This window comes from Capsicum annuum, chromosome 5 (assembly GCF_002878395.1).
Source record: "Capsicum annuum cultivar UCD-10X-F1 chromosome 5, UCD10Xv1.1, whole genome shotgun sequence".
Lineage (NCBI taxonomy): Eukaryota > Viridiplantae > Streptophyta > Magnoliopsida > Solanales > Solanaceae > Capsicum > Capsicum annuum.
In genome coordinates, this window is record NC_061115.1 from 89,904,266 (window position 1) to 89,929,974 (window position 25,709).

A 25,709-nucleotide genomic window follows, 5' to 3' on the forward strand; every position below is an offset into this window, starting at 1 on the left:
GATAAATTATACAACATATAATAATTAGAACGGATTGGTGATTTACAACACCATGTAACCAGAAAGTAAGAGCAAAAAGAGTTACTAATAAAATATGAAAGAAAATTGATTGGATAGAAGGGAGTGAAAAAATTACACAAAAATTAAAAAATATAAAAAATACTGAAGATACAATAGAACTAGTCGTATTTTCAATAAATAAAAAGGAAATAATTATATTTTCAATAAATAAGATAGAAATAATTAAGAAAAAAATTAGAACAATTATATAGTGAAGATCCATTAAAAGGATGGAAAAAACATAAAACTACTATAAAAAATTGAATTGATAGATAAAAATAGCATAATAACTCAAAAACCATTAACATATAATTTTGATGATTTAAAAGAATTTAAAATGCACATAGAAAAATTATTAGAAAAACAATATATACAAAATAGTAATAGTAAACATAATAGTCCAGCATTTATAGTAAATAAACATAGTGAACAAAAAAAAAGAAAAAAGTAGGATGGTTATTGATTATAGAAATTTAAATGCAAAAACTATGACATATAATTACCCAATACCAAATAAGTTATTAAAAATAAGACAAATACAAGGATATAATTACTTTAGTAAATTTGATTGTAAATCAGGATTTTACCATTTAAAGTTAGAAGAAGAATCTAAGGAATTAACCGCATTTACGGTACCACAAGGATTTTATGATTGGAATGTACTACCATTTGGATATAAAAATGCACCAGGTAGATATCAACATTTTATGGATAGTTATTTTAAACAATTACCTAATTGTATAGTATACATAGATGATATACTATTATATACAAAAACAAAAGAAGAACATTTAAAGTTATTAGAACAATTTACAGATATACTAGAAAATTCGGGAATAAGTTTAAGTGAGAAGAAAACTGAAATTATGAAAAATCAAATAGAATTTTTAGGAATACAAATAGATAAAACTGGAGTAAAAATACAACAACATATAGTACAATTTACATTTGGTTAATCAATTTGAAAACTATTTTTATCAATATTTGAGTTGCTTCGGCTACATCTTCAAAATACTTATCTTTGCCTAAAGCCTGCCATATATCTCTACTTCCTAAAATGAAGATTTTTTTTTTAAAAAAAAATAGTATTATTGGCTTTCTAGAAGTCTTCCCAAATTGACTAGTACATCTCTTGCAATTACATTAATTGATGATCCTATTTAATCAATAATAGTTTGACCCCAACATAGGAGTGGTGGGAATTATTGAAATTGGCCATGCTAAATTTTTTTCTTACATCTCCAAAGAGGGGATAATGAGTTCAGTGAAAAGTAGGAATATATTGACGGATAGAAAATGAGAAATTAATGGTCTCCACTTTTTTTGGATGGAATGTAAGAACCTGACAGAAACTATATTCCTCGCATTCAAAGATATTGTCTAATTTAAAGAAAGAATAGAATCACCCATCTTTACTTCTATCTTCTTTACTAAAGAGGAAACTTTTAATCCTAACTTGATGATGCAAGTGAGAATTATTAACTAGACGACTACCTTTATCATAATCACTCAAGTGAACAAGCCTTTTCTACTTCAAAATTGACTTGGCTTACAATATATTTCTTCTTCATTATGCATGTCTATGCAACTGAAACCGAAATGAGATTGTCTCTGCAATATTCATTCATTTCATGCATGTGCCAGCTTTGTGATAGAAAGATGCAATTTCGGATCTTCCATCTGTCCCCTTTACTGCTCGATGCTGCTACTTTCATGTTATTACATTTTCATTTACTAAACTATGCTCAAATTCTCCTCTTTCTTTTCCCCAGACATTTTCTCTAGCATCTCCTTGTAGCTATACTTGCAAAGATTGACATTATAAGTCGCTTCAGTTTCAATTGGTTTGATAATTACATCTTCATGGGAATCAAATAATGGAGATGAAACCGCATCCTCGAATGGATCACAAGTTGATGAGCATGCAGGGCTTATTGCTTCTTCAATGGGTTGAATTTCTGATCGAAGAACCTTTTTCTCACCCACCCCACATTCTGATTTTTCATTTTCCATGAATTGTTCTTGTGACGCATCAAAGTTAGGAAATTGGCTGAAATGCTTGACGTCTTTTACTGTTGATTCTTCTTCGAGATCTTGATCACTGTGATACATATCAATCGTTATCTCTTTTTCTCTAGCATTCTTTGACCCCCAACTAGTCAAACACGAAATCCAGAAATTCAACCTAGCAATAAGTTGAGCCAGTGCCCAATCAAGAAATGGAACTTGATGAATAATCATAGGCAGCTTTTCTATGGTATCATGAAATTTTCCTGGTAGGCATTCTGCTACGCAAGCTAGCTCATCGATCTTATCAAACAATCTGGACGACGGTGGAAACAACTTTTCTATCACAATTTCTGAAGTAAGTGCACAATTGTCTACGAAAGAGAGGACTGATAACCATTGAAACTCCATGGCGTATAAAATTGGCATTATATGCTTCATACGTACAGCTATTTTATTTATTAATGATCCAATAGGTCCATTAAAATCCTCTATTTTTCTGCAGGCAATGTGGATTATTTCAAAGATTGAAGCGATACAAGTGTATAATGGACGACGTCTCTGCATTTTTTGTGTTGCTAAATTTGATACCTGAAACTGGAAATTGAATGCCATTTAAAGGGATTCATGGCATGCGTGGCTAAATTCAGATTAAAAGAATGAAATAACAAACATTTGGTGGAAGAGATGCTTTCTTAGTATTTACTTTCGATGTAAATGGGACACTGCACTTGACCAATCTTTCGGCAATCCTCCAAACAAAATAAAGATTTTCATGATTTACATGCATAATAATATGTAGTAGTTTTCCATGTCACTTTTATTTTACCTTCCCTTGTCGGTGAATTAAAATTGCGAATATTTTAAAAAAGTTGTAGAAGAAATGAAGATAGATCTTGAGGAATTGGTTGAATCTATTTGTGAGTTGGAGGTTGGCATCACTTATAGCAATTCCACGGTTAAGAGTCCCCACATTTAGTTGTGATAACCATCAGAATATATATCGCAATTTCCTTCTCTTACTCAATTGCTTTATTTTATGTAATTTAATATGATGACTAATTTTGTGGATCATTGATGATTGAAATCCTTCAACTGGTGTCAATAAACTTTTAGCTTTAGATAAAAGCGAGAGAAGATTGTTTTACGTTGGTATGCATTCATAATCAGTTGTTACTAGCCCTACGAGACAAATAGAATGTCCGTAAGAGTGCTTTTATACTCCCTCTTTCTATATTAGTTGACTCCTATAGACTTAACACTCCCATTAAGAAAAATATTTATTAGGAGTCTATTTTACCCAATTAGACTTGTTAATTATACTTTGAAAATATAAATTTGAATATATATACAACTTGTTTTGTCATTTAATGATAAGGGTATTATTGGAAGAACATATTAAAATTCTCTTGATTTCATCAATAAAACAACTAAATTGAAACAAATATTTTTAAAAAAGAAGCTCAACTAAAATGAAACAGTTGGAGTATATATTAGTTTTTGAAAACATGTGTTGCGCGTGTTTCGTGTTACTAATTTTTATGTACACGTTTATTAAACGATTAAAATTCCATGAAAATATGTGTGCAATGATTATTAAAATGTAATAATTACAAATAAATCTTGAGGTCGATTTGAAAAGTCACCTGATTATTGCAATTGGTGTAATTACTTCGATAATATTTATCAGCCTAATATTTACACAACCTAATAATTAAGATGGTCTATTTGTTCTGCACAATGTAATTACTACAAGTGTACTGTTTGACTGCACATGTATAATTAAATGATTATATTAAATTTTTAAAATAAAAGTTAATCATCAAAAACTATACATTTGTATTCGATAAATAAGAGCCTTTAGGAATGATAGTAAATTAAATATTCAGAGGTGTGTGTGTGTATTTTTAAGAAATATATCAATTAATAAATATATGTTCTTATCTCATATTGTAAAAAAATGATGTATATTTTTTAAAGTAGTATATTTTAATTAAATTAATTTTAAAAATTAAAAGTACATGATTTTTAAGAACATCCTGAAATACGTATTTGAGAAAAAAATTAATATTACAAATATAATGTCATAAAATTATTAAAATATTTGACAAAAAGATAATCTATCAATTTTGGCTAAAAAATGAATGAATTGCAATTTGAAATATCAGGTCAATACTAGTAAAACAAATAAATTGAAAGTGAAAATCTAACATAAGTTAAAAATTCAAAATAAAAAAAGTTATGATAATACTAGTTTGTCAAATTTCTACATAACATACATAATATGTATCCAAAGAAACGGAAATGTAAGTCTATAACTTTATTCAACAATGAATTCTACTTTAATTTAATAATTAGAATACTAAAAAAATTATGATAAATGAAAAAATAACATAAAATAAAAAAAATAAAAAAGGTATTACAAAAAAGGCATGAAATAGCAAGTAACGTTTTGGGAAAAGAGAAGGAAATAAAATATAAATGATATAAAATAAAAAAATATTTTTTAACAAAAATTAGAATAATAAAATTAAAAAGAATTTAAAATAATACATATAAAAATAAATTAAAACCATAAAAATAAAAGTAGAAATAAAAGAAAGAATTTAAAATAATACATATAAAAATAAATTAAAACCAGAAAAATTAAAATAGAAATAAAAGAAAGAAATTAAAAGGTTACCAAGTTGTAATTACACCATATAATTACCATCAATTCACACCCTCCCTCCCCTCCCTCTCCCCCGTGAATTGTAAAGTGTAATTCACCCCTGCCAATTACATCAATTTACCGATTGACCAAGTAATTACATGGCCAACAAAACATGTCAAATTGTGTAATTACACCCAACTATACTAAATTCAATTCTCCACATAATTTTCTAAACATACCGTTGGAAATGTGACAAAAAACACCAAATGAATGTATAAAATTAATTTATTTTATGCAACTAACTACAAAAATTGGATAATAGTTCGCAAACTACCAATAAAGTAATAGATGTATTATTTAAGCCCATAAAAAGATACAGACTTACAATAATGATAAATTTATAGAAAATTAAATTAAAAAAGTCTAATATCTTAGCATCAGTACTCTTCTAAATAAATTTAAAAAATGGATCCAACGTACTCTTGCAAGCAAAAAAAATAACAAGATATAGAAACACTATTCATCGAAAGATCAATCTGACGTTTACAGTCAGGCAACAAATTAGGAATATCACAAAAAGGGAGAAAATCAATTCCAAATCAATCATTACGAACAAGAAAGGAAAAGGATCAAGAAGGACTAGTCAAATCCATCGTGGATATCAAAAATTAGCACGCAAATAAATAATCATGATTATTTAATCCATTTTGAATCTATACAAGGTAAAGTTACAGAAAAATCAAAAAAGGAAAGAAATCATGTCACTCCAACATGCAAAGGAAATTTGGATCAATCAAACTTCTTAGAAGGCAAGCTTTTAAGAAATCAGTAAAAATATTTGATTGAAAGAAACAACCTCGATTTTTTCTTTTAGTGCAAAAAGTAAACCTACAAATGGAACTATAAAATCCAACAAGACAAACATATGGAATTGCACAACTTCACTTGAACATAAATATTATCTTGCTTTTATCTTTCATAAAACTTTGTACTCTAGTCGGTTTATAATTGTATCAAAAATATAAACATAGAGTAAATACGAGTTATACTAGTAGAGGTTGTATCACTGTTTTAATTTGATTAACATCCAGATTTAGTTGGAGAAAAAACCATCATGTAACCTCGATTTCTCAAGAAACTCTAAAGGAAACATTTGTAACCCAAGGATCTAGATGAGGCACCACATCACTAATTTAACAAATATAAAAAATTGTCTTAGTTTAATTTTTTCATCTCACTTTCCATACATTTTTGTTAAGATAACATTCAGGGAAGTCAATCCAGTCAAACAAACAGTTAACTAGTTCTAAGATTTTTATTCACCCCTTCTAGACTTTTAATTTGTATCAGAGAAACTCTCAGTGTATTGTTGCTTAACAGCACATAAGAAAAATCATATAGAAAATAAAAAAGTTCATGGCACCATTCTACAAGATGGACGCTAAAATGGACCTCCCTATTTCAACAGTCAACATTGCTTATTGGATTGAAAATTTTTGGAATCTCTATCAATGCAACTAGCTTTTAAGAATGGGTCATAATATTCAAATGAATGTAACCTACTCGAGTAGTCACCGCAAAAGAATCCACAAGGGAATTCAATTGCAAAATTGATCTTAAAAATGTTAAATGGACTAAGGAACAATAAGAGGTAATTCAGACTTTCAAGGATTTGTGAGACAAACATATAGTCACATATGAAGAAACTATTCTAGTAAAAGAAGCAAGAACTAGTTCTTTGGAAAATGAGTCTGAGATTTTCAAATGACTAATGAGTATAGTGTGAACTCCATGTCCTCCCAATTCAATAAAATCATTAGTGAACTATGATGTTTTGTAAGAATCCAACACTATATCTAAGACCTGATTCGGTACCAGGTCCTTGTATGAGGAAATCAACAAAGAATAACAACAAAATAAAATTGACAGTAAAATAAATGATAAGGGATGTTTACGTGAAAACCTCCTCACTCAAGAGAGTAAAACCACAATCTACCCTAGTAGAATTACACAAAAAACCTTCACTAAAACTTTGAGCAAATCTTTGATGATTACAATCTAGGAATTGACCTCTTAATCCCTACAAACTTGCAATAAAACTATTGCAACACACTCTGAAAATACCTCTATTGTGAGCTCTCCATTATCTACCTCTAGCTATAAAAAACTCAAATTTGAACAAAAAGGTTAAACAAACTAATCACTGAAATCTCTAGAATAAGACGTGAGTTTGCACTTGTAAGATTAACACAAAACTTCAATCAACCTAGAAAAAAACATATATCACTTTGAGAAAGAGAGTTTTTAAATTATTGAGTCTTGTAATATCAAGTGAGGCCTTTACTTGAGAAACATTCTTTTGGATTCGTGCAAAAGCTTAAGCTTCTCTCTTGGTGAATAATGTATTTATATATAATGAGCATTAGTAGAGAAATTTCCACTTTGGTGGATGCCAGAAAATACCACTGAAAATTTTTCCACTAACATGTTGACATTGACAAAAAAAGAATTTGACAACTAACACATAAGATAAATGCATGCATTCAAAAAAATGCACACTAGGCACCAGTTCAGATAACTGGTCCTTAGAATAAGTTATACAATCAATGAAACATGAGTAATAATCAAACATACATGGACCAGGTTCCAGTTATGAGGTTTTTCAATTATCAAAACATACACATAATATACATGATAAGAACAAAGTTGTAACCCGGTGTTATTCCCCTTTTTGATGATGCCAAAATAGATCCTTTTGCATCACGTGTAGCTTGCAACTGTTTCTAGTTCTCCGATCACCATGGAAGCCAACACCTAGCACAAGTTTTATTTTAAGTTCCACTTTTCAATTGCCTTTCACTAACCTTTCACTAATTATTTTTCCCTTCATTTGAAATCATTAAAAGAGGATCATAAAGATAGTTAGTGTAATGACCTAATCCATTATTACTACAAAATGTCTCGACTTATATAGGGTATGATATTTATCGGTAATATAATCGCAAACTTGCATAGGAAAATACATGTTAAAAATTTCATAAATTAAAATCTTAGGGTTTGGCTGACGACATGATGTTATAGCGGGGTTTTCCCTATATAGCAATGTTGCTATAGAAATACACGTGTCATTATAGGGATAGGACAAGACCAAAATTCCAGAATATCTTTTAATATTTCCCATCTCCTTTTTTAGTAATACAAAAAATGAAGAAGGCTCCCAAAAACCCTATTGTGGTTTTCTCCAAACCATAAAGCCATGTATATATATAGAGAGAGAGAGGGGAGATTAGGCTCGAATGGGGTAAAATCTATGAAATTCTTGGGGCTTTAACATCCGTATTCACTTGTATGATTTCACACTTTCATAGAAGCTTGTTCACATCCAAGTATGCTAGGTTAATTAAGTAGCCTAGTTTGTGGATAGAAAGCATGAATAGGACATTGATGGATAAAATATTTCATGATTACAACTTTAGGAATGATGTTTGAATGGATAAATTGGATAAACCTGAGCAATAGGAGAAAAGGTGTTTGTATTATGCCATACTATTGATTTTACTACTTATATTATGTTTTATAATGTTATTGATTACTTATGATGTTATTAAGGTGGTGAATAATGAGTCACTCGTCGGAGTTAAACAAATGGTGAAATAGTAAAGAAGTGAGTGTTGGTGGATTTCTGACTAACCCATATTAGTAACCAATAATAGATTGATTTAGGGTGTTGGATAGGGGTCCTAGATACTAACATAGGTTAGGTTGTGTAGCTTAATCCTATTTTTGTATTCATACATATTAATTGTTCCCTAGTATTGCTTTATCAACGCACGATGTTAAGGAATGAAAAGTGGTAAAAATGCATGTTGGATTATGTAAGTGAGATTACATTTCAACGAATCTATATGTAAATCTTGTGATTATTACATAGTGTTGGTTAATATCACTATTTCATGATTATTATTATATTATATTATTTAGGTATGAGATGTACCAGTATTTGGACATCTTCATGATATTTGGTGAAAAAAGCTTGGTAGACACTTGTGTCTGGGATATAGTACATGGTCAAAGTTCTTCCCCTACAGGTTATGACTAGTAGGCTATCAATTACTATGTATGTTTAAGGTACAAGTATGTGTGATTATGATATGAGCCAAATAGCCATCCTAGCTTTGAAAGACATCATTCGAGGTCAACACGTGAAGGATCCAGTTGTGGTCACATTGAGGGGAAGAGAGCATGCACAGAGAGGCCATTTCGAGCATTCCATGAGGCAAAGCCACGTGTGGAATGTGGCTTGGGGGATACTTGAAGACCCACAACCTCAGAGCATTGAAGAGAACTTTCATTAAGGGTGTTTTAGGGATTTCACATGCCTAATTTACACTCTATAGAATCCCACCCTTCATTAAGGGTGTTTTCATCTTTTTATCCTTCAATTGTAATAAGACTATATATAGTTTAGTATTAGGGCTTTTACTCTTTAGTTTTTTTATTAATGTAAGACTTTGAAACATTGAAAGCTGTCTCTTTGAGAGTGTATCACCTTAGTTATAGGGCTTGAAAAAGACAAAACCGAAATAAGGGCTAATTCAAGTGTGGAATCACTTGAGTTGTATCTTGGCTTGAAACGTTGGTGCTAAAGAAGGTAACATCCCTCTTGTGTCTATGTAGGAGTTAGGTGATTGTCGTATGTAGGTGTTAAGGGTCCTTAGATTTGATATATCTTAAGAGTCATAGGATTTATACCTTTATTTGTCTATCTATCTATCCCTTTAATATGCTGAAATCGTTTGTCTTTGTGTTTGTGTCCTTGTTTCTGTCTTTATGTTCTTCTTGTTCTAGCCGAGTTTGTGGATAGTTTTGTGCATTTGTGGACTAATTTGGGTGTTTGTTGGACGGTTTTGTATCATTTGGTATCAAAGCACGGCTTGATATTGTTCTCACAAGATCAATCTTGGGCTCATATACTTGAAATTAAATAAAAAATTCTTGAAAACTGAAAATTCCAAAAAAATAGTAATCTTCCCGTGTTTGTGTTCTTGGCCAAAATTGTGTTGTTGTTGTGGTTGGACATAATTTATGACATGTTTTGTTGTCATAGTTGTTTCAAGTGTTGGTTTTCTTTCTCTCTATCACTTATTGAGTCTAAAACCAAGTTCTTGAGCAATTGACAAGTTGTTGTTGAAGGATGTGGATGACTAGTGTTGTTGTTGTTCTTATTGTTCTTCATTTGTGTTGAAGAAGTAGTTCCAAAAGGTGTTGTTTGATTTTGAAACAATAAAGAGAAAAGTGAGACTTTTTTTTGTCTTGGAAACATTATCAAGAAATCACCAAAGTGGTACAAGAACAAAAGACATCCTAAAAGTCTAGTCACTACAAAAAATTAAGACCACTTTTCTAGGTAGGCCAAAAGAAGAAAGGGGACAAGACTCCTAAAAAGCTTGTCTTGCCAAAAGAGTACAAGTAGGTGAAATATTACAACCCATTTCTTCGTTACTAAATTATTCGTAATAAATTCATTCCTCAATAATAATTTGGGTCCAAATTAGCCAATATTTTATTTATTGTGTCACCTTAAATTTTTCGGTAAAAATTTTAGCCTTCGGTTGTGTCTAGATAGACTCAAGCCCGATGAATTTAATTATTCATGAGTTCTACTATTAATAAATTAGTTTGACATTTCTTTATCTATTAATTAAGCTCATACAATATCCCTAACACAAAGTTAAGTATAAAACTTTTTTTCTAATACAGTTTCGAAATGAGTTGTTATTAGGTCCAACTTCAAATGATCATATATAATAGAATATAAGGAGTTAGGAGTCTCATTACCTATCAAATCAAATATATCTGAGTCCTATTTCCAACACAAAAAAACCGTTCCTCGATTCGATTTTGGAGTAAGAAGTTATGACTGTTTTACTGAGCACTATCTGAGCTGAAATGGGATTCGCTGCAATGAAAATTCTGGTTATATGTAAATCAGCTTCAGCCGTATTTCAGGTCTAAAAATCTCAAATTTCATTCCCCAACCCTAGAGAGGTGATTTCCTAAATATTAAGGTGAAATTCCTTTGTGGAGGTAAGTTTTTCTATTATTTTCTTCGTCTTTTAATCCTTTAATATCTTAGAATCCTTAGAAAGAACTTTAATGGTGAAATTCTTTTGGGGACTACTCATGAATGTTCTTAATATGATCTAGAGTTTATTCTAAACTATAAATTAAAGATTTCTATCATGAATTTCATAAACTAAATTATGAATTTTGGTGGTTAGGAACCTTGAATTCCGTAAATATGAGACCTTTAGTATAAAAGCTTTATTAATGGAGATGGGTTAATCTTGAAAGAGCTAATTAGTGATTAATTGAATTTGGGGGGTAATATAGACCCTGAATTAAGGATAGAACTAGTGATTTTGAATCCCCACGATATTAGTTTGAAGAGTAATTATTTAATTACTCTTATTATTGCTTGATTTTTATATGGTTGATTATTCCAAGGCATGAAGGAAAATAAATGACATTCTTATGGCGGCTTGCTTCATTCAAAAGCTTGGCGTCCAGATAGGCTAGGTTTAATGCGTAGAAGATTGTGTTATTTTATATTTTCATAATTTAGAATTGATGGGAGAAAGCATGTCTAGGCATGCGGGCATGGAGTTGGGGTGGATAAAGACATGAGTACTTAACTTTAATCCCAAAACTATATTATTGATTGATTATATAATATTTATGATATTTTGTATTATGTGCCGGAAAGGAGATTGTTATAACGTAGTATATGAACATAATATTTTTTAAATTGTTCTAGTGATGAGCCTAGTTGAGTTGTAATGGTATTAGGTTGTATGTATTGTATAATAATATGATGAGGAGAATTATGCTAAGATCGAATATTAATGAGCATAGTAATATCTAAGGGATAGATGACTTGAATTATTGTGATGATTGCATTATGTGGAAAGAGATAGAGGATAATGATAAGTGTGAATGTGTTAGTTATAGGTGGTGATGTTAGAACTCAAATTGTAACATTTAAGAAGATAATGATATTTTTAATAATTAGTGAGTAATTAAGGTTCCAACAGTGACTTGTATGTGTAAGAATTAAATTGTGATTTATTTTATGATATTCTTATTTTGATATTGATAAAAATACTATATCTATTGGATGACCATGAGAGGCTAAATTGATGATAATGGTGGTTTATTAATTGTGGTTATGAGAGGCTTGTTTGATAATGATAAATCTTTAAAGTACTGCTTGAATACTTGTTGATTTCTATTCGAACATGCTTGAAATTATTGATGTTTTGATTGTTGATGCATGTATAAGTGATTATTCAATATTAACTTGATAGAATTGTCTTGGTGACTTTAAGTGTACTTGTAAACTTGGTACATTGTGTTGTATGCTATGAGGTTATGTAAATTTGATATTGATAATACTTATTTATGTTGGATCGGGTACCACGCTGGTGCAGATATGCATATGTTGGATCAGGTACCACGCCAGTACGGATATGTGTATTTTGAATTGGGTATCACGTTGGTATAAATATGTATATATTCGATCAGGTATCACATCGGTACAGATATATATATGATGGATTGGGTACCATGCTGGTACGGATATGTATATATTGGATCGTGTACCACGCCATTATGGATTGTATATTTTCTATCGGGTACCACGCCGGTACAAATATGTATATTTTAGATCGTGTACCATGCCGGTATGGATATGTATATGTTGGATCAGGTACCATGTCGATACAGATATGGATATATTGGATTGGGTACCATGCCGGTACGGATATGTATATGTTAGATCGGGTACCACGCTGGTATGATACATGAACATAGATTGTTCTCTGCAGGTCATGACTATTTGGGTGAAAATAAGCCCATATCATATATATATATATATTTGTGTTGAGTCTGTGGATGTTTACAGTATGGTTGATACTCTTGATAGTTATGTGGCTTGTTTGTGAGCACTATTTGATTTGTTATTGTTATATTGTTGATTCATTGGGCATTTGATTGTGTGATATGTATTTAAAAAAGTGAAACTTTGTATTTACTTATATGTTGGTTGACTTGCTTCATTTACACATGTTTTAATCGTAGCTTACTAGAATGGCTAGTTATCATTCGTTAATATTATAATAGAGCATTTGGTTGTTAGTCCAAGAGTTTAGTGTGGGTTGTCTATGATTATGGGTTTGTTCCTGTGAATATGAGTAGTAAAAAAGATTAGGTGAATAAAGAGGAATAGTGATATAAGATAAGGTGAATAAAGAGGAATAATGATGTATTAGCATTGGATTATGGTTGATGATGTGAACTAATGAGGCTAGAGTATGTTAGTAGCAAATGTAATATTGATGGAGTTAGAAGAGTAGTTGGATGTAGTAACTTATATAGGTAAAGTAATAATATTATTACAACCTTAGTTGAATTATATTCCATTAAAGATGTCATGATTTATTTTTCTTAATTCTATTTTATGATTATATGAACTAACAAGGACGACCGATGATGCCTACCAGTACATGTGGTTGTACTGACCTTACTCTTCTACATTCCTTCTTAGTGTATAGACTTGATGTAGGTTAGTTGCATTTACAGGATGAATGACGATATTCAGCACTACCTTCTGCACTTTTTTCCTGGCAGATGTTAAAGTCTTTATATTATTTATTTCATTGTCAGTCTATGTTGTAATAGGTAGCTCTTGTACATAGCTGGCCAAGTCCTAGGATAGTGAAGGACATTTGTAAGAAGTATTTATAAAAAGTTTGTTTATAAGTATTTAATTTACTTTATATTTCCTTAAAAATAGAAGTCTTCCGCATACTTTTAGTTGGGTAATAAGGGTTCTCCTAGCTACTTAGAATTGTGTAGATGTCCGTACGGTCCGTTAGTCTAGTTTGTGACAGTTGGTATCAAAGCGTTAGGTTCACCGATCCCACAAGTACATGAGCAATGTCAATTAGAGTTTCATAGATTGGTGTGTAGGTCCCCACACCCAATCTTCGGAAGGCTATGAGGCATGTAGTAGTCTTTTTTTCTTTCTTTGTCTCCATCGTACCATCCTAATCTTGGACTATTAGACTGAATCCAATTGGTATCTAGACAATTCTAATTGGTATTTTAACTGATCTCAATTGGAATATAGTTGATTCTAATTGGTATCTTAGTAATTTTGAATAAAATCTAGGAGATTTCAATTGGTATCTATTAATAAAGTCTAAAAGTTATTGTTAATAGGTAAGGACTTGTGAAAGTTGTGAACTTATTGATTGCTTGTGTTTGACATTTGGCTAAACATGTGTTGCTAGATTTTTTTCATTGATGTGTTGAAAATTGACTAATTTGTTTTTGTTGATAATTGTGATGGAATTATTTGATTTCTTGTTATTGTGAAACTAGTATTTCTATGGTGCTTACTTATTTTTTTTTTACTATATACTGATGAAATTGATGGTATGAGAATTGAGAGGATGATATGAGAACATGATTTCAAGAAAAGATGGTGAAAAAATGACATGAATAAAAGACTGAGGTGATATGTGTTTTCTATAATGAGAGGTTCTTGTTAATGATGTTGTGGATGGATCCTTGTGTAGTTTGAATATTTGATATTATTTGGAGATCCTTGTGTGGTCTGGTCATTGAAACTGTATTTAGAATTTTTGTACAGTTCTATTATTGAAATTATAATGGGTTCCTTGTGAGGACTAGCTAAGTGACATTATATTTGAGTTCCTTATGTAAAAAAATTCTTAATGCTTGGCAAAATAATGAGTTTTAAATAAAAGTGACAAAACTAGTAGAGGTGTTGATACCTACAGAATTTGATCAATGACTTGTCTGGAATGTGATATTGGTGGTGAGACTGTTAATGACCTGTAATTGAAATGACCTGTAATTGATTTATTTTGTTTGGCCTTGCTTATGTGCTATTGGTGTGGGGACCACCCACTCTTGAGGTGATTAAGAGTAAAGTGAAGCCCATAATAAAAATATTATTAGGTAGAAATAAGAATGACTCTGTATATCTAAAATTGGTATTAGTGATATAAGAGTGGTTTGGCTTGACCATAAAGTATTTGTCCTTGAAAAATATTGAGTTAATGATTGTCAGGACATAAGTTGTAGCTGTGGATTTATGCATTGTGAAAAATTTTGAGAAGAACAATTATTATTGACTTGACCTTGAGGCTGAATTATGTATTTACATGTCCTATAGAGTTGACTGATATATGACACTTTTAGAAGATAGTAATTTCCATGATAATGGCAATGCAAAATCAAATGGCTTAGTTACAGTCATAAAATAATTAATAATGATCCCGAATGGGAGAATAAATGAATTATTAATGGCATGGTTGATCTTTCTTGGGTGATACTTCGTGGATATTGCTTGTTGAGTGATTAAGGTATGATGATTAGATGAATATTAACAATGCTATAGAGGAGAATATGTAGTAGACTATAATCCTGTGGGATCTTTATGGCTAATAGTTGTAAGCAGGTGTAATGTGTGAGAGGTTATGTTGTCATCTATGTATAGTAGTAAATACTAAGCTTGAATCATGGGTAATCTTGAGGTGGAATTCTATTGGGGACTACTCATGGGTGTTTTTAATATGATATAGAGCTGATTCGAAATTATAAATTAAAAATTCCTAAAATGAATTTCACAAACTAGATTATGAATTTTGATGGTTAGGAACCTTGAATTCCATAAAGATGAGACCTTTAGTATAAAAGCTTTATTAATGGAGATGGGTTAAGCTTGAAAGAGCTAATTAATGATTAATTGAATTTAGGGGGTGATATAGACCTTGAATTAAGGATAGAACTAGTGATTTTGAATCCCCAAGATATTTGTTTGAAGAGTAATCATTTAATTACTCTTATTATTGCTTGATTTTTAAATGGTTAATTATTCCAAGGAATGAAGGAAAAGAAATAACATTCTTATTGCGGCTTGATTCATTCAAAAACTTGGCGTCCAGGTAGGCTAGGTTTAATGAGTAGAAGATTTTGTTATTTTATATTTTCATAATTTAAAATTGATGGGAGCAAGCATGTCTAGGCCCGCGGGCATAGAGTTGAGGTGGATAAAGACACGAGTACTTAACTTTAATCCCAAAAACTATATTATTAATTGATTATGTAATATTTATGATATTTTGGGTTATGTGCCCGAAAGGAGATTGTTATAAACGTAGTATATGAACATGATTTTCTTAGTTGTTCTAGTGATGAGCCTAGTTGAGTTGTAATGATATTCGGTTGTATGTATTGTGCAATAATATGATGAGGAGAATTATGCTAAGATCGAATATTGATGAGCATAGTAATATCTAAGGGATAGTTAACTTGAATTATTTAGATGATTGCATTATGTGGAAAGAGATATAGGATAATGATACGCGTGAATGTGTTAGTTATAGGTGGTGATGTTAGAACTCAAATTGCAGTATTTAAGAAGATAATGATATTTTTAATAATTAATGAGTAATTAAAAATCCAATAGTAACTTGTATGCATAAGAATTAAATTGTGATTTATTTTATGATATTATTGTTTTGATATTGATAAAAATACTATATCTATTGGATGCCCATGAGAGGCTAAACTGGTGATAATGGCAGTTCATTAATGATGCCTATGAGAGCCTTGTTTGATAATGATAACTCCTTAAAGTAATGCTATGAATACTTGTTGATTGGTATTCGGACATGCTTGAAATTATTGATGTTTGGATTGTTGATACGCGTATAAATGATTATTTTAAATTTACTTGATGGAACTATCTTGGTCACTTTAAGTGTATTTGTAAACTTGGTAAATTGTGTTTATGCTGTGAGGTTATGTATATTTGATATTGATAAACTTATTTATGTTGGATCGGGTACCACGCCGGTACAAATATGGATATATTGGATCGGGTACCACGCCGGTACAGATATGTGTATTTTTGATCGGGTATCACGCTGGTACGGATATGTATAGATTAGATCGGGTACCACACCAGTACGGATATGTATATGTTGGATCGGGTACCACGTACCCGATATGTATATGTTGGATCGGGTACCACGCCGATACGGATGTGTATATTTTGGATCGGGTACCACGCCAGTGCATATGTGTATTTTTTGGATCGGGTACCACGCTGGTACAGATATGTATATGTTGGATCGGGTACAATGTCGGTACGAATATATATATTGGATCGGGTACCACGCCGGTATGGATATGTATATGCTGGATCAGGTACCACGCCAGTACGGATATGTATATGTTGGATCAGGTACCACGCTGGTACAGTACATAAAGATAGATTGTTCCCTGCTGGTCATGACTATTTGGGAAAAAATAAGTCCCATAGAGTGTATGTACATATTTGTGTTGATTTTGTGGATGTTTACAGTATGGTTGATACTCTTGATGGTTATGTGGGTTGTTTGTGAGCACTGTTTGATTTGTTATTGTTGTATTGTTGATTCATTGGGTATTTGATTGTGTGATATGTATTTGAAAAAGTGAAACTTTAAACTTACTTATATGTTGGTTGACTTGCTTCATTTATACGTGTTTTAATCGTAGCTTACTAGAATGGTTAGTTATCATTCTTTAATATTATAATAGAGCATTTGGTTGTTAGCCCGAGAGTTTAGTGTGGGTTGTCTATGATTTCGGGTTTGTTCCTATAAATATGAGTAATGAAAAAGATATGGTGAATAAAAGGAATAGTGATGTAAGATAAGGTGAATAAAGAGGAATAGTGATGTATTAGCGTTGGATTGTGGTTGATGGTGTGAACTAATGAGGCTAGAGTATGTTAGTAGCGAATGTAATATTGATGGAGTTGGAAGAGTAGTTGGATGTTGTAACTTATATAGGTAAAGTAATAATATTATTACAACCTTAGTTGAATTATATTCCATTAAAGATATGATTTATTTTTCTTAATTCTATTTTATGATTATATGAACTAACACGGTCGGACGATGATGCCTACCAGTACGTGTGGTTGTACTGAACCAAAGTAACGCCCCGAATCTGGTACCCGGAACGTTACACGGTGCTCATGATCCCGAAGGACCACAATCTAACGCATGATAGATATTTGTTACTAAGCACTGAATAATATACTGTCATTATGCAAAATATAAGCTGTAAGGCCATAAGGTTCAAAATTGAACTAATACTGAATATAAAACAATGTCTGTAATAGGGTATAACAATACCTAAAACTGAAATAAACTGTCTATAACATAATGTAGACTAAAAGCCTCTAAACTGTCTGAAATCTGTGGAGTTGATGGGACATGTCCCCAACTAATTCCGGACTACTGAAATAATAAAGTAATAAAATAATTATGCTATCCTGGAAGGATGAGGACTCACTGCTAGTCTGGCTGCTGAACGTCTGATCTACTAAAGATGATCGGGAGCTTGAGCTTCTAAACCTATGGTATAAAACACCATAGCGCAAATACATCAACACATTGAATGTAATGGTATGCAAGTAAGGTAGGTTGAATGCAAAGGGTTCATATGCATGAACAATACTAACTGACTGAATAACATGAATGTGAGAATACATGCATGAATACATAACTGTAACTGAATTTGTAACAGTATTGAGTACTAAATTCTGACTACTGAGTCTACTAATAACATAGATTTACTGACATCTGGATTTAGTAATACTGGGGTACTGATTAACTGAGTGTACTGAATACTGATTGACTGATATTATCTTACTGATAACTGAATTACTATTTCTAACAGTTCTGATTATAAAGAACTGGTCTGATTGACTATATCTAACAGTCCTGAAACTGAATACTGATAACATGAGTTACTAATATCCGATATACTTAATACTAAAAGACTGTATCTTACAGTCTAAATTTTGATGGAACTAGCTGAGTTCCATACAGTACTGAGTTGACTGTATCTAACAGTTTTGAAATTCTGAAGAACTATCTGAGTTCTATTACTGAGATTGAGTCTGAAACTGTAACTGAGGGAAGTAGTCATCTAACCAACATGCCCCAAATAAAGCAATATAGCTAGGTTGGGGTCCAATTTGTAACCCCAATTGGAAGGGAGTCAATACCGCGCCACTGGTAAAGACAAGATGGGGGTGACCTTAATCTATCAGTCCCCAAAAGAGAATGGTGAGACCCTCATCTGACAGTGTTTATCCACCTCATCAACCCTCATCTGTCAGTATTGATGTCTCAACTTATCCTGGCTACATAGTTCTAGAACACAAGGATTACTTCTAAGGATCACACCCTCAAGTATCAGTATGTGTCCTCATCATTGGGTTCACTCGATGCTAAATCCTACTCCTATCTAAATAGAAACTGAACATGATTAACTGAATTGAGATAGACTGAGTTCATTGAGTTCCGTTGACTAACGGAATACTACTGAAATCTGATAACTGACTAAGATTACTGAGATTACTTGAGATTCCTGAGATTGCTGAGATTACTGAGTAAGACTGGAATGATACTGAGTTTACTGAGTTTTCCAAAGTCACATGATTGACTGAATTCTACTGAATATGGCTTGGCTGAGAGTATCTTGAAAATTGACACAGGCTCTAAGCACACAACTAAATTGTCGGGTACAAGTACCCCCAGGACTCTATAGCATGAAACTGACAAGGCATGCCATTCTTGAATACATGACCAATATCAACAATCCATAATACAATAGGTTGGGGATTTCATAAAGTACAAGGTTATCACAAACTTATACATGAATAGGATTGTATGTAAACATGGTATAATTTCATAAGGCTAATTCATTAGCAATCCAACAAACATTTACAAGGTATATTTATAGCATGGGGGTTCTTTGAACATAAGGGTAAAACATGAATCCATCACTTAAGTCACAATTGAACTATATTGCATAATTTCTTTTCTTTTAGGCATTTTATCAAACTCCTAGGGTGCATGACTTAGGGCATAGGCATGACCATCAAATTAATACAAAAAAACTCTGTATTTTAACTCAATTTCATATGTTTCAAACCACATACTATCATAGGTTCATGAACAACACATAAAGATTCCAACTTGGGAATCTTACAACCATAATCATATGAACATAATCAACCCACAACAAAATATTCATAATACAAGATTTAAAACTTGATTCTTGGGCTTCATGGATGAAACGAATCCATAAATGAACATTGTGCATACCTTAGTTCTTGATTCTACAAAGATTGACAGAGATATTCTAGGATTTGAGTATTGGATTTGAATCCCCAATTGAAAACCCTAGCTTGTTCTTGAGAGAAACTTGAGAGAAACACTATGTTTTGAGTGAAAAATGGCTGAATCATGTGTTATTGGGTTTAAATAGTGGTGAAAAATTGACCCTTTTAACCCTTGGATGCGCATTTTAATTTTTGTAAAAATTTTCAGATTTTCATCCTTGGTGCGACGCGCCACTATTGCGCCAAGTCACTAGAACTGGACAATTGAGAATGTGCATGGTGGCGCGATGTGGGGTTATCGTGTTTCCACTTTGTTTGCAACCTGGAAGTTTGGCACAACATGCCACTATCTCGGAGCAATACTGGAAATTGACAATTTGCATTTAAGCTGGCTCTGCGACGTGCTGATGGCTCAGGTGATACACTGTCTCACTAAAAAGGCTCTAACTTTTCGCTCGGGTGTCGGATTTGGGCGAATTTAGTATCGATGGAAAGATTATTCAATTTTACACATGATAAAAAGTAAAAATATTGAAAATAACACATGTATAAAAGTGTATTCATCTGTAAAACATGTCTTTAATATCTTCAGGATGAATTTAAGTTGGGAAAAAGTACGAGGTATTACACCCTAGTATTCTACATTCCTTCTTAGAGTGTAGACTAGATGCAGTTTAGTTGTAGTTACTAGATGGATGCTAATATTCAGTACTAACTTCTGTACTTTCTTCCTGGTAGATGTTAGAGTCTTTGTATTATTTATTTCATTGTCAGTCTATGTTATAATAGGTAGCTCTTGTATATGTCTGCCCAAGTCTTGGGATAGTGAAGGACATTTGTAAAAAGTTTTTTTATTAGTATTTAATTTACTTTATATTTTCTTAAAAATAGAAGTCTTCTATATACTTTTAGTTATTGCCTGCACGATCTGTTAGTCTGGGTTGTGACATGAAAAGTTAATGAAAAGATTATGACTCTTGAAAATATAGTCTAAAACCTTGTAAACCTATACAAATTGCCTAAATTTCTTCTTCAAGGGTGAGGAATTGAACAACTAAAGTCTTGGAACAATTTTTTTCAGCTTTAACATCATTCCAACGATCAATAGTTGAGTGCCACATCATTATAAGCTCAAGAATTGGAATTCCTAGTTTCTTTTCTTTGTTTCCATTGGTTTCAACTTTGTTAGCTCTTATAGTAATTGGCCACTATAAAATATCTACTAAGTTGTAAATTAGTTTTTGAGTACATTATTTGTGTTAGCGCTATTTTTGTGCTTTTCACATTTCTGAATTATAGTATTTCTTGGTTCAAGTTCGGACATTACTTTCTTGAGTATTCAAGCAAATAATCCATTCTGACCAAGGAGTAGACTCTCCCCTCGACTTATCATGAACTACAAGATAACTTGCAATACTTGTGAAACCAAGTGTGAGACGATCAAAGTGTGTAAGAGTATGGTGAGGATTTTGTGAACTAATTATTTTCTTTTTTTTTCTTTATTTTGTAAGTTTGTTTATTTTAGGTACAATTACAATAGAACCCGTGGCTTCAACCTCTCAAACCTTGGACAATGATGCCACAAGTGTTATTTTGGCTAAACTTAAAGCCATAGACTATTAGTGGGAAGTGATAAATGAAATGTTGGATCATATAGGAGTTCCAAGATAGCATGTAGGCTTCCTGGACACACGTCAAGATAAAGTTTATAGCTTATGAGATCTACAAGGTAAAAATGCTCTCTCCTAAATTTCTATGAACTTTGAATATCGTGATGTAGCTAGTGGTATCAAAGTGGGTGTGGTTGAAGGTTTGCCTAAGGAGCTGCATGAGCCTTCCCGTATTTATACCCTTAACATTATTAGGAGTGAACTCGTGAGCTTGTTCTTGGATAAATATTATGATGTTTGTTTGGCTCAAAGGGATGATCATGCGTTTGAAACCATTTTGATACTAGGAAATGATCCCTTAGAGAGTGAGAGTTTCAAATATATCTGCAGGATAGATCCCATCTCTTTAGGAATAATATCTTTTTTTAAAGTTGGTACAATCACTTCTAATAGACCTGGTGGTGAGAATGATAATATAGCTTGTGTTGAGGTCTATAACCTATATGCTAACCCACTATGGTGTGACAACATTCCTCCTTAAGATGAAAATCTCTTCTTGGAAGATGAGAGTACTCTTAAAGGTAGGAAATGTGTAGTCTTGGGAAGGAATAATCAATCGGGTGAAGATGACCTTGGTTTGCTTGATTGCTTGGTAAACCCAATTGTGCCTATTCCTTGAAAAATGAGTTCCATTATGATCCTTTGCATGACACCCCACCCTTGTTTGTTAAATGTGGGGATGCTTACTCAATATTTATGATGACTTGAATTGTGACCCCTTTGATGTTAATGGTGGGTTGAGTTTACTCGAGGGCCCTAGGGAAAATATGTCATTGTCTCTTTGGGGTGTTTCTCACATATGTGCATCCATGTTTGACACATTTACTTAAGTTATATGAACCACAACTTGTGGATTCCAAGTTATATTCTTGTTTATGAAAGAGTCCAAGGATGTTCAAGGCTTCTTGTCACCTTTATAGGGTTGGACAATTTAATGTATCTTGTGGGACTCTTGGGAGCATGTTTGATATCATGGGTTGAGGGAAGAAATTATGCCTTATGGTTCCTAGGATAAAGGTAATCTTACCTTTGTATCTAGTGATGTCATTGCGGCCATGGTGACTTCCTTACCTATTGGTAATTCCCTTAGCCAACTCCTTTGTAATATTTTTATTATGTCCCTCTTAATTAAAAGAAAAGATGTTTAGTTATATCTCAAGTGTGTAATACCTTGGAATGATGATGTTTTTTGTTGAACTAACCCTAACCCTCATGCTATGAGGATATTATGCTTGTTTGCCCTTTCATTGTTCTTGCAAGGTGTAGATTCAAGGTCGAGTGCTTTTTAAGAAGGGGAGGATAATACGAGATAAATGACCATCTTAGATTTGGAAGACATCATTCAAAGTCAATACCCAAAGAATTCGGTTGTGGTCAAATTGAGGGGAAGAGAGCATGCATAGAGAGGCCATTTCGAGCATTCCATGAGGCAGAGCCATATGTGAAAGGTGGCTTGGAGGCTGCTTGAAGAACCATGGCTTTGGAGCATTGAAGAGCACCTTCATTAAGGACGTTTTAGGGATTTCACATGCCTAATTTACAGTTCATAGGTGCTCACCCTTCATTAAGGTGTTTTGGTCTTTTTTTTCCTTTAATTATAATAAGACTATGTATAGTTTAGTATTAGGGCTTTTACTCTTTGGTTGTTTATTGATGTAAGACTTTGAAACATTAGAATTTCTCTCTTTGAGAGCGTATCACCTTAGTTGTAGGTCTTGGAAAATCCAAAACCTAAATGAGGGCTAATTCAAGTATGGAATCACTTGAGTTGCAACTTGTCTTAAAACGTTGGTGCTAGAGGAGGTAACATCCCTCTTGTGTCTATGTAGGAGTTGGGTAATTATCGTGTGCATGTGTTAAGGGTCCTTAGATTTGATATATGTTAGGGTTCTTAGGATTTGTACCTTTATTTGTCTATCTATCTATCCTTTCAATATATTGAAATCATTTGTCTTTGTGTTTGTGCCCTTGTTTTCGTCTTTGTGTTCTTTTTGTTCTAGCCGAGTTTGTGGACTGTTTTATGCATTTATGGACTATTTTGGGTGTTTGTTGGATGGTTTTGTATCTTATTGTTCCTTGAGTGAATTAAGCTCTGTGTGCTTCATTGTTATCCTAATTTTGTATTGTTCGGGTTTTATAGTAATTGCTTGTGAAGTTATTGGATTATATGTATTCTTGACTTGTGTCTTATGGTTGGATTAATTGACTTGACTAGCTATTTTTATTAGGTGATTATTTATTTTTATATTCTTGACATGGGTTAAGGTCACCAACTTGGAGAAGACATTGTAGTGGTATTAAATGTGGTGCTTATTACAAGGTTAGAATTGATAGAGTTCTTTGGTAATGATGTATATTAGGGGTAAGTTGGGGCCTCAAAGTTATTAACCAATGGACTTAATAGGGGAAATAGTTGAATAATATAGGCTTACAAACTTCAAAGGATGTAATAGTTAGTTATGGAAGAGAGGGTTAATAGAGGAAAAGGGGTAATATTAAAGGATAACTGTTGGTAAGTATTGGGGTGGTGGCTTCAATGTTATAATAAGAATTGGTAACTTGACATTTAAGATTTCATGCTCTATTTTGAAGGTTTATATTATTTTTATGTTATCTAATCATGGTTGGCCAATGATGCTTACTAGTATGTATTATTTCTACTAATACTACTCTTGCTATACCATTTTTCTAGTAAAGTCTGGTTGTAGGAATCAATATTTGTTTCATGCTTGGCATGGATAGTGATCTTCGTCAGCTTCTCCTCCCCGCCTTAATGGTGGAAATTATGTGCTATTCGTGTCTTCTTTTGTCCAAAAGTACTTGCACCTGTTTAGACTAGGTCATTAGGTAGTTTTCAATTTGCATTTGCATATTGTAAAATTTATTGTAATTAGGAGTTGGTATTTTATAACGTATTTTTAGTCTTTCGTATTGACACATAGTTTTTGCCTCCCCGACTGAATCTATTCCTGAGTTTCTTAGGTTTTTAATAAAAGTACATTTATTTTATCTGGATAAAACTTTTCAAAATATTTATCTATGTAATTTTGCCATTCTAAGTAGAATATATATATATATATATATATATATATATATATATATATTGTATTCAATTATACAAAATCATATAATTTTGTTACTTAAATATTTGTTTCTCGAAATATCAGATTATAATCAACGCTTATCTTGAAAATTAGTTCAAACGGTTAAAATCTTGATTTAATTATAGTTTGATCTGAAAAATAATTTATTTGGAGAAATATGTGCTTGATTTATTAAATTATGAAGCTTGGGATTGAATTGGTTGTTAATTTGTTTCAAGCCTTGATTAAATTTAGTTCATTTATTAAATTTGGCCATAATTGAAATTAAAGTGGCCATAATTACAATGCAATTGGCATCTAATATGGTTAAAATTTAAATAAGGTCTGACTAAATTTCTAATTTAATTTGGCTAATTTAAAAGTCACCAAAATTTCAAATCCTTTCTTATTTTTGGGCTTACCAGCAGCCCATTCTAGCTGACCTGCTCAGTCACAACAACTATCAGCCTACCCAATTGAAACACCTCAAAAATGGGTCCCAAGACGTCACATGGTGCTCAAGACTACGAGTAGCCTCAAGCTAACCCTGTAAATGTGTAACACCCCAAATCTGGAACCCAAAATGCTACACAATGCTCATAATCTCGAAGGACCACAAGCTAACCCATGATTGATATCTGTAACTAAGCCCTGAATATAATGGTAGTATTGTAAATGCAAAAACGTGAACTGAAAGGCCATAAGGTTCAATACTAATATATAACTGAAAATATGGTATAACAATACCAAAATAATTGAAATAACAGTCTGAACATGTTGTAGTCTGAAAGCCTCCAAAACTGAACTGTCTGAATAAAGAGTTGATGGGACAATCCCCAACTAACCCTATCTACTAAAATAAACTAAGTACTGAAAGAATGAAATAATCAAATAATAACATCTTTGAATGATGAGGACTCACTGCTGACTCTAACTACTGAAACTGGAATGCTACT

At 32.1% G+C, this 25,709-nt stretch overlaps 1 protein-coding gene across 1 annotated transcript; it reads right to left on the minus strand.

The window, feature by feature from the left end:
• Window positions 1–1,364: 1,364 nt before the first annotated feature.
• LOC107872482 lies at window positions 1,365–3,037 on the minus strand. Its single transcript, XM_016719163.2, has 2 exons — window positions 2,774–3,037; window positions 1,365–2,664 (listed from the first exon to the last, which is right to left on the minus strand). The coding sequence occupies exons 1-2, from the start codon at window positions 2,855–2,857 to the stop codon at window positions 1,795–1,797; spliced, it is 954 nt and encodes a 317-aa protein (XP_016574649.1). The 5' UTR covers window positions 2,858–3,037; the 3' UTR covers window positions 1,365–1,794.
• Between the last annotated feature and the right edge of the window lie 22,672 nt (window positions 3,038–25,709).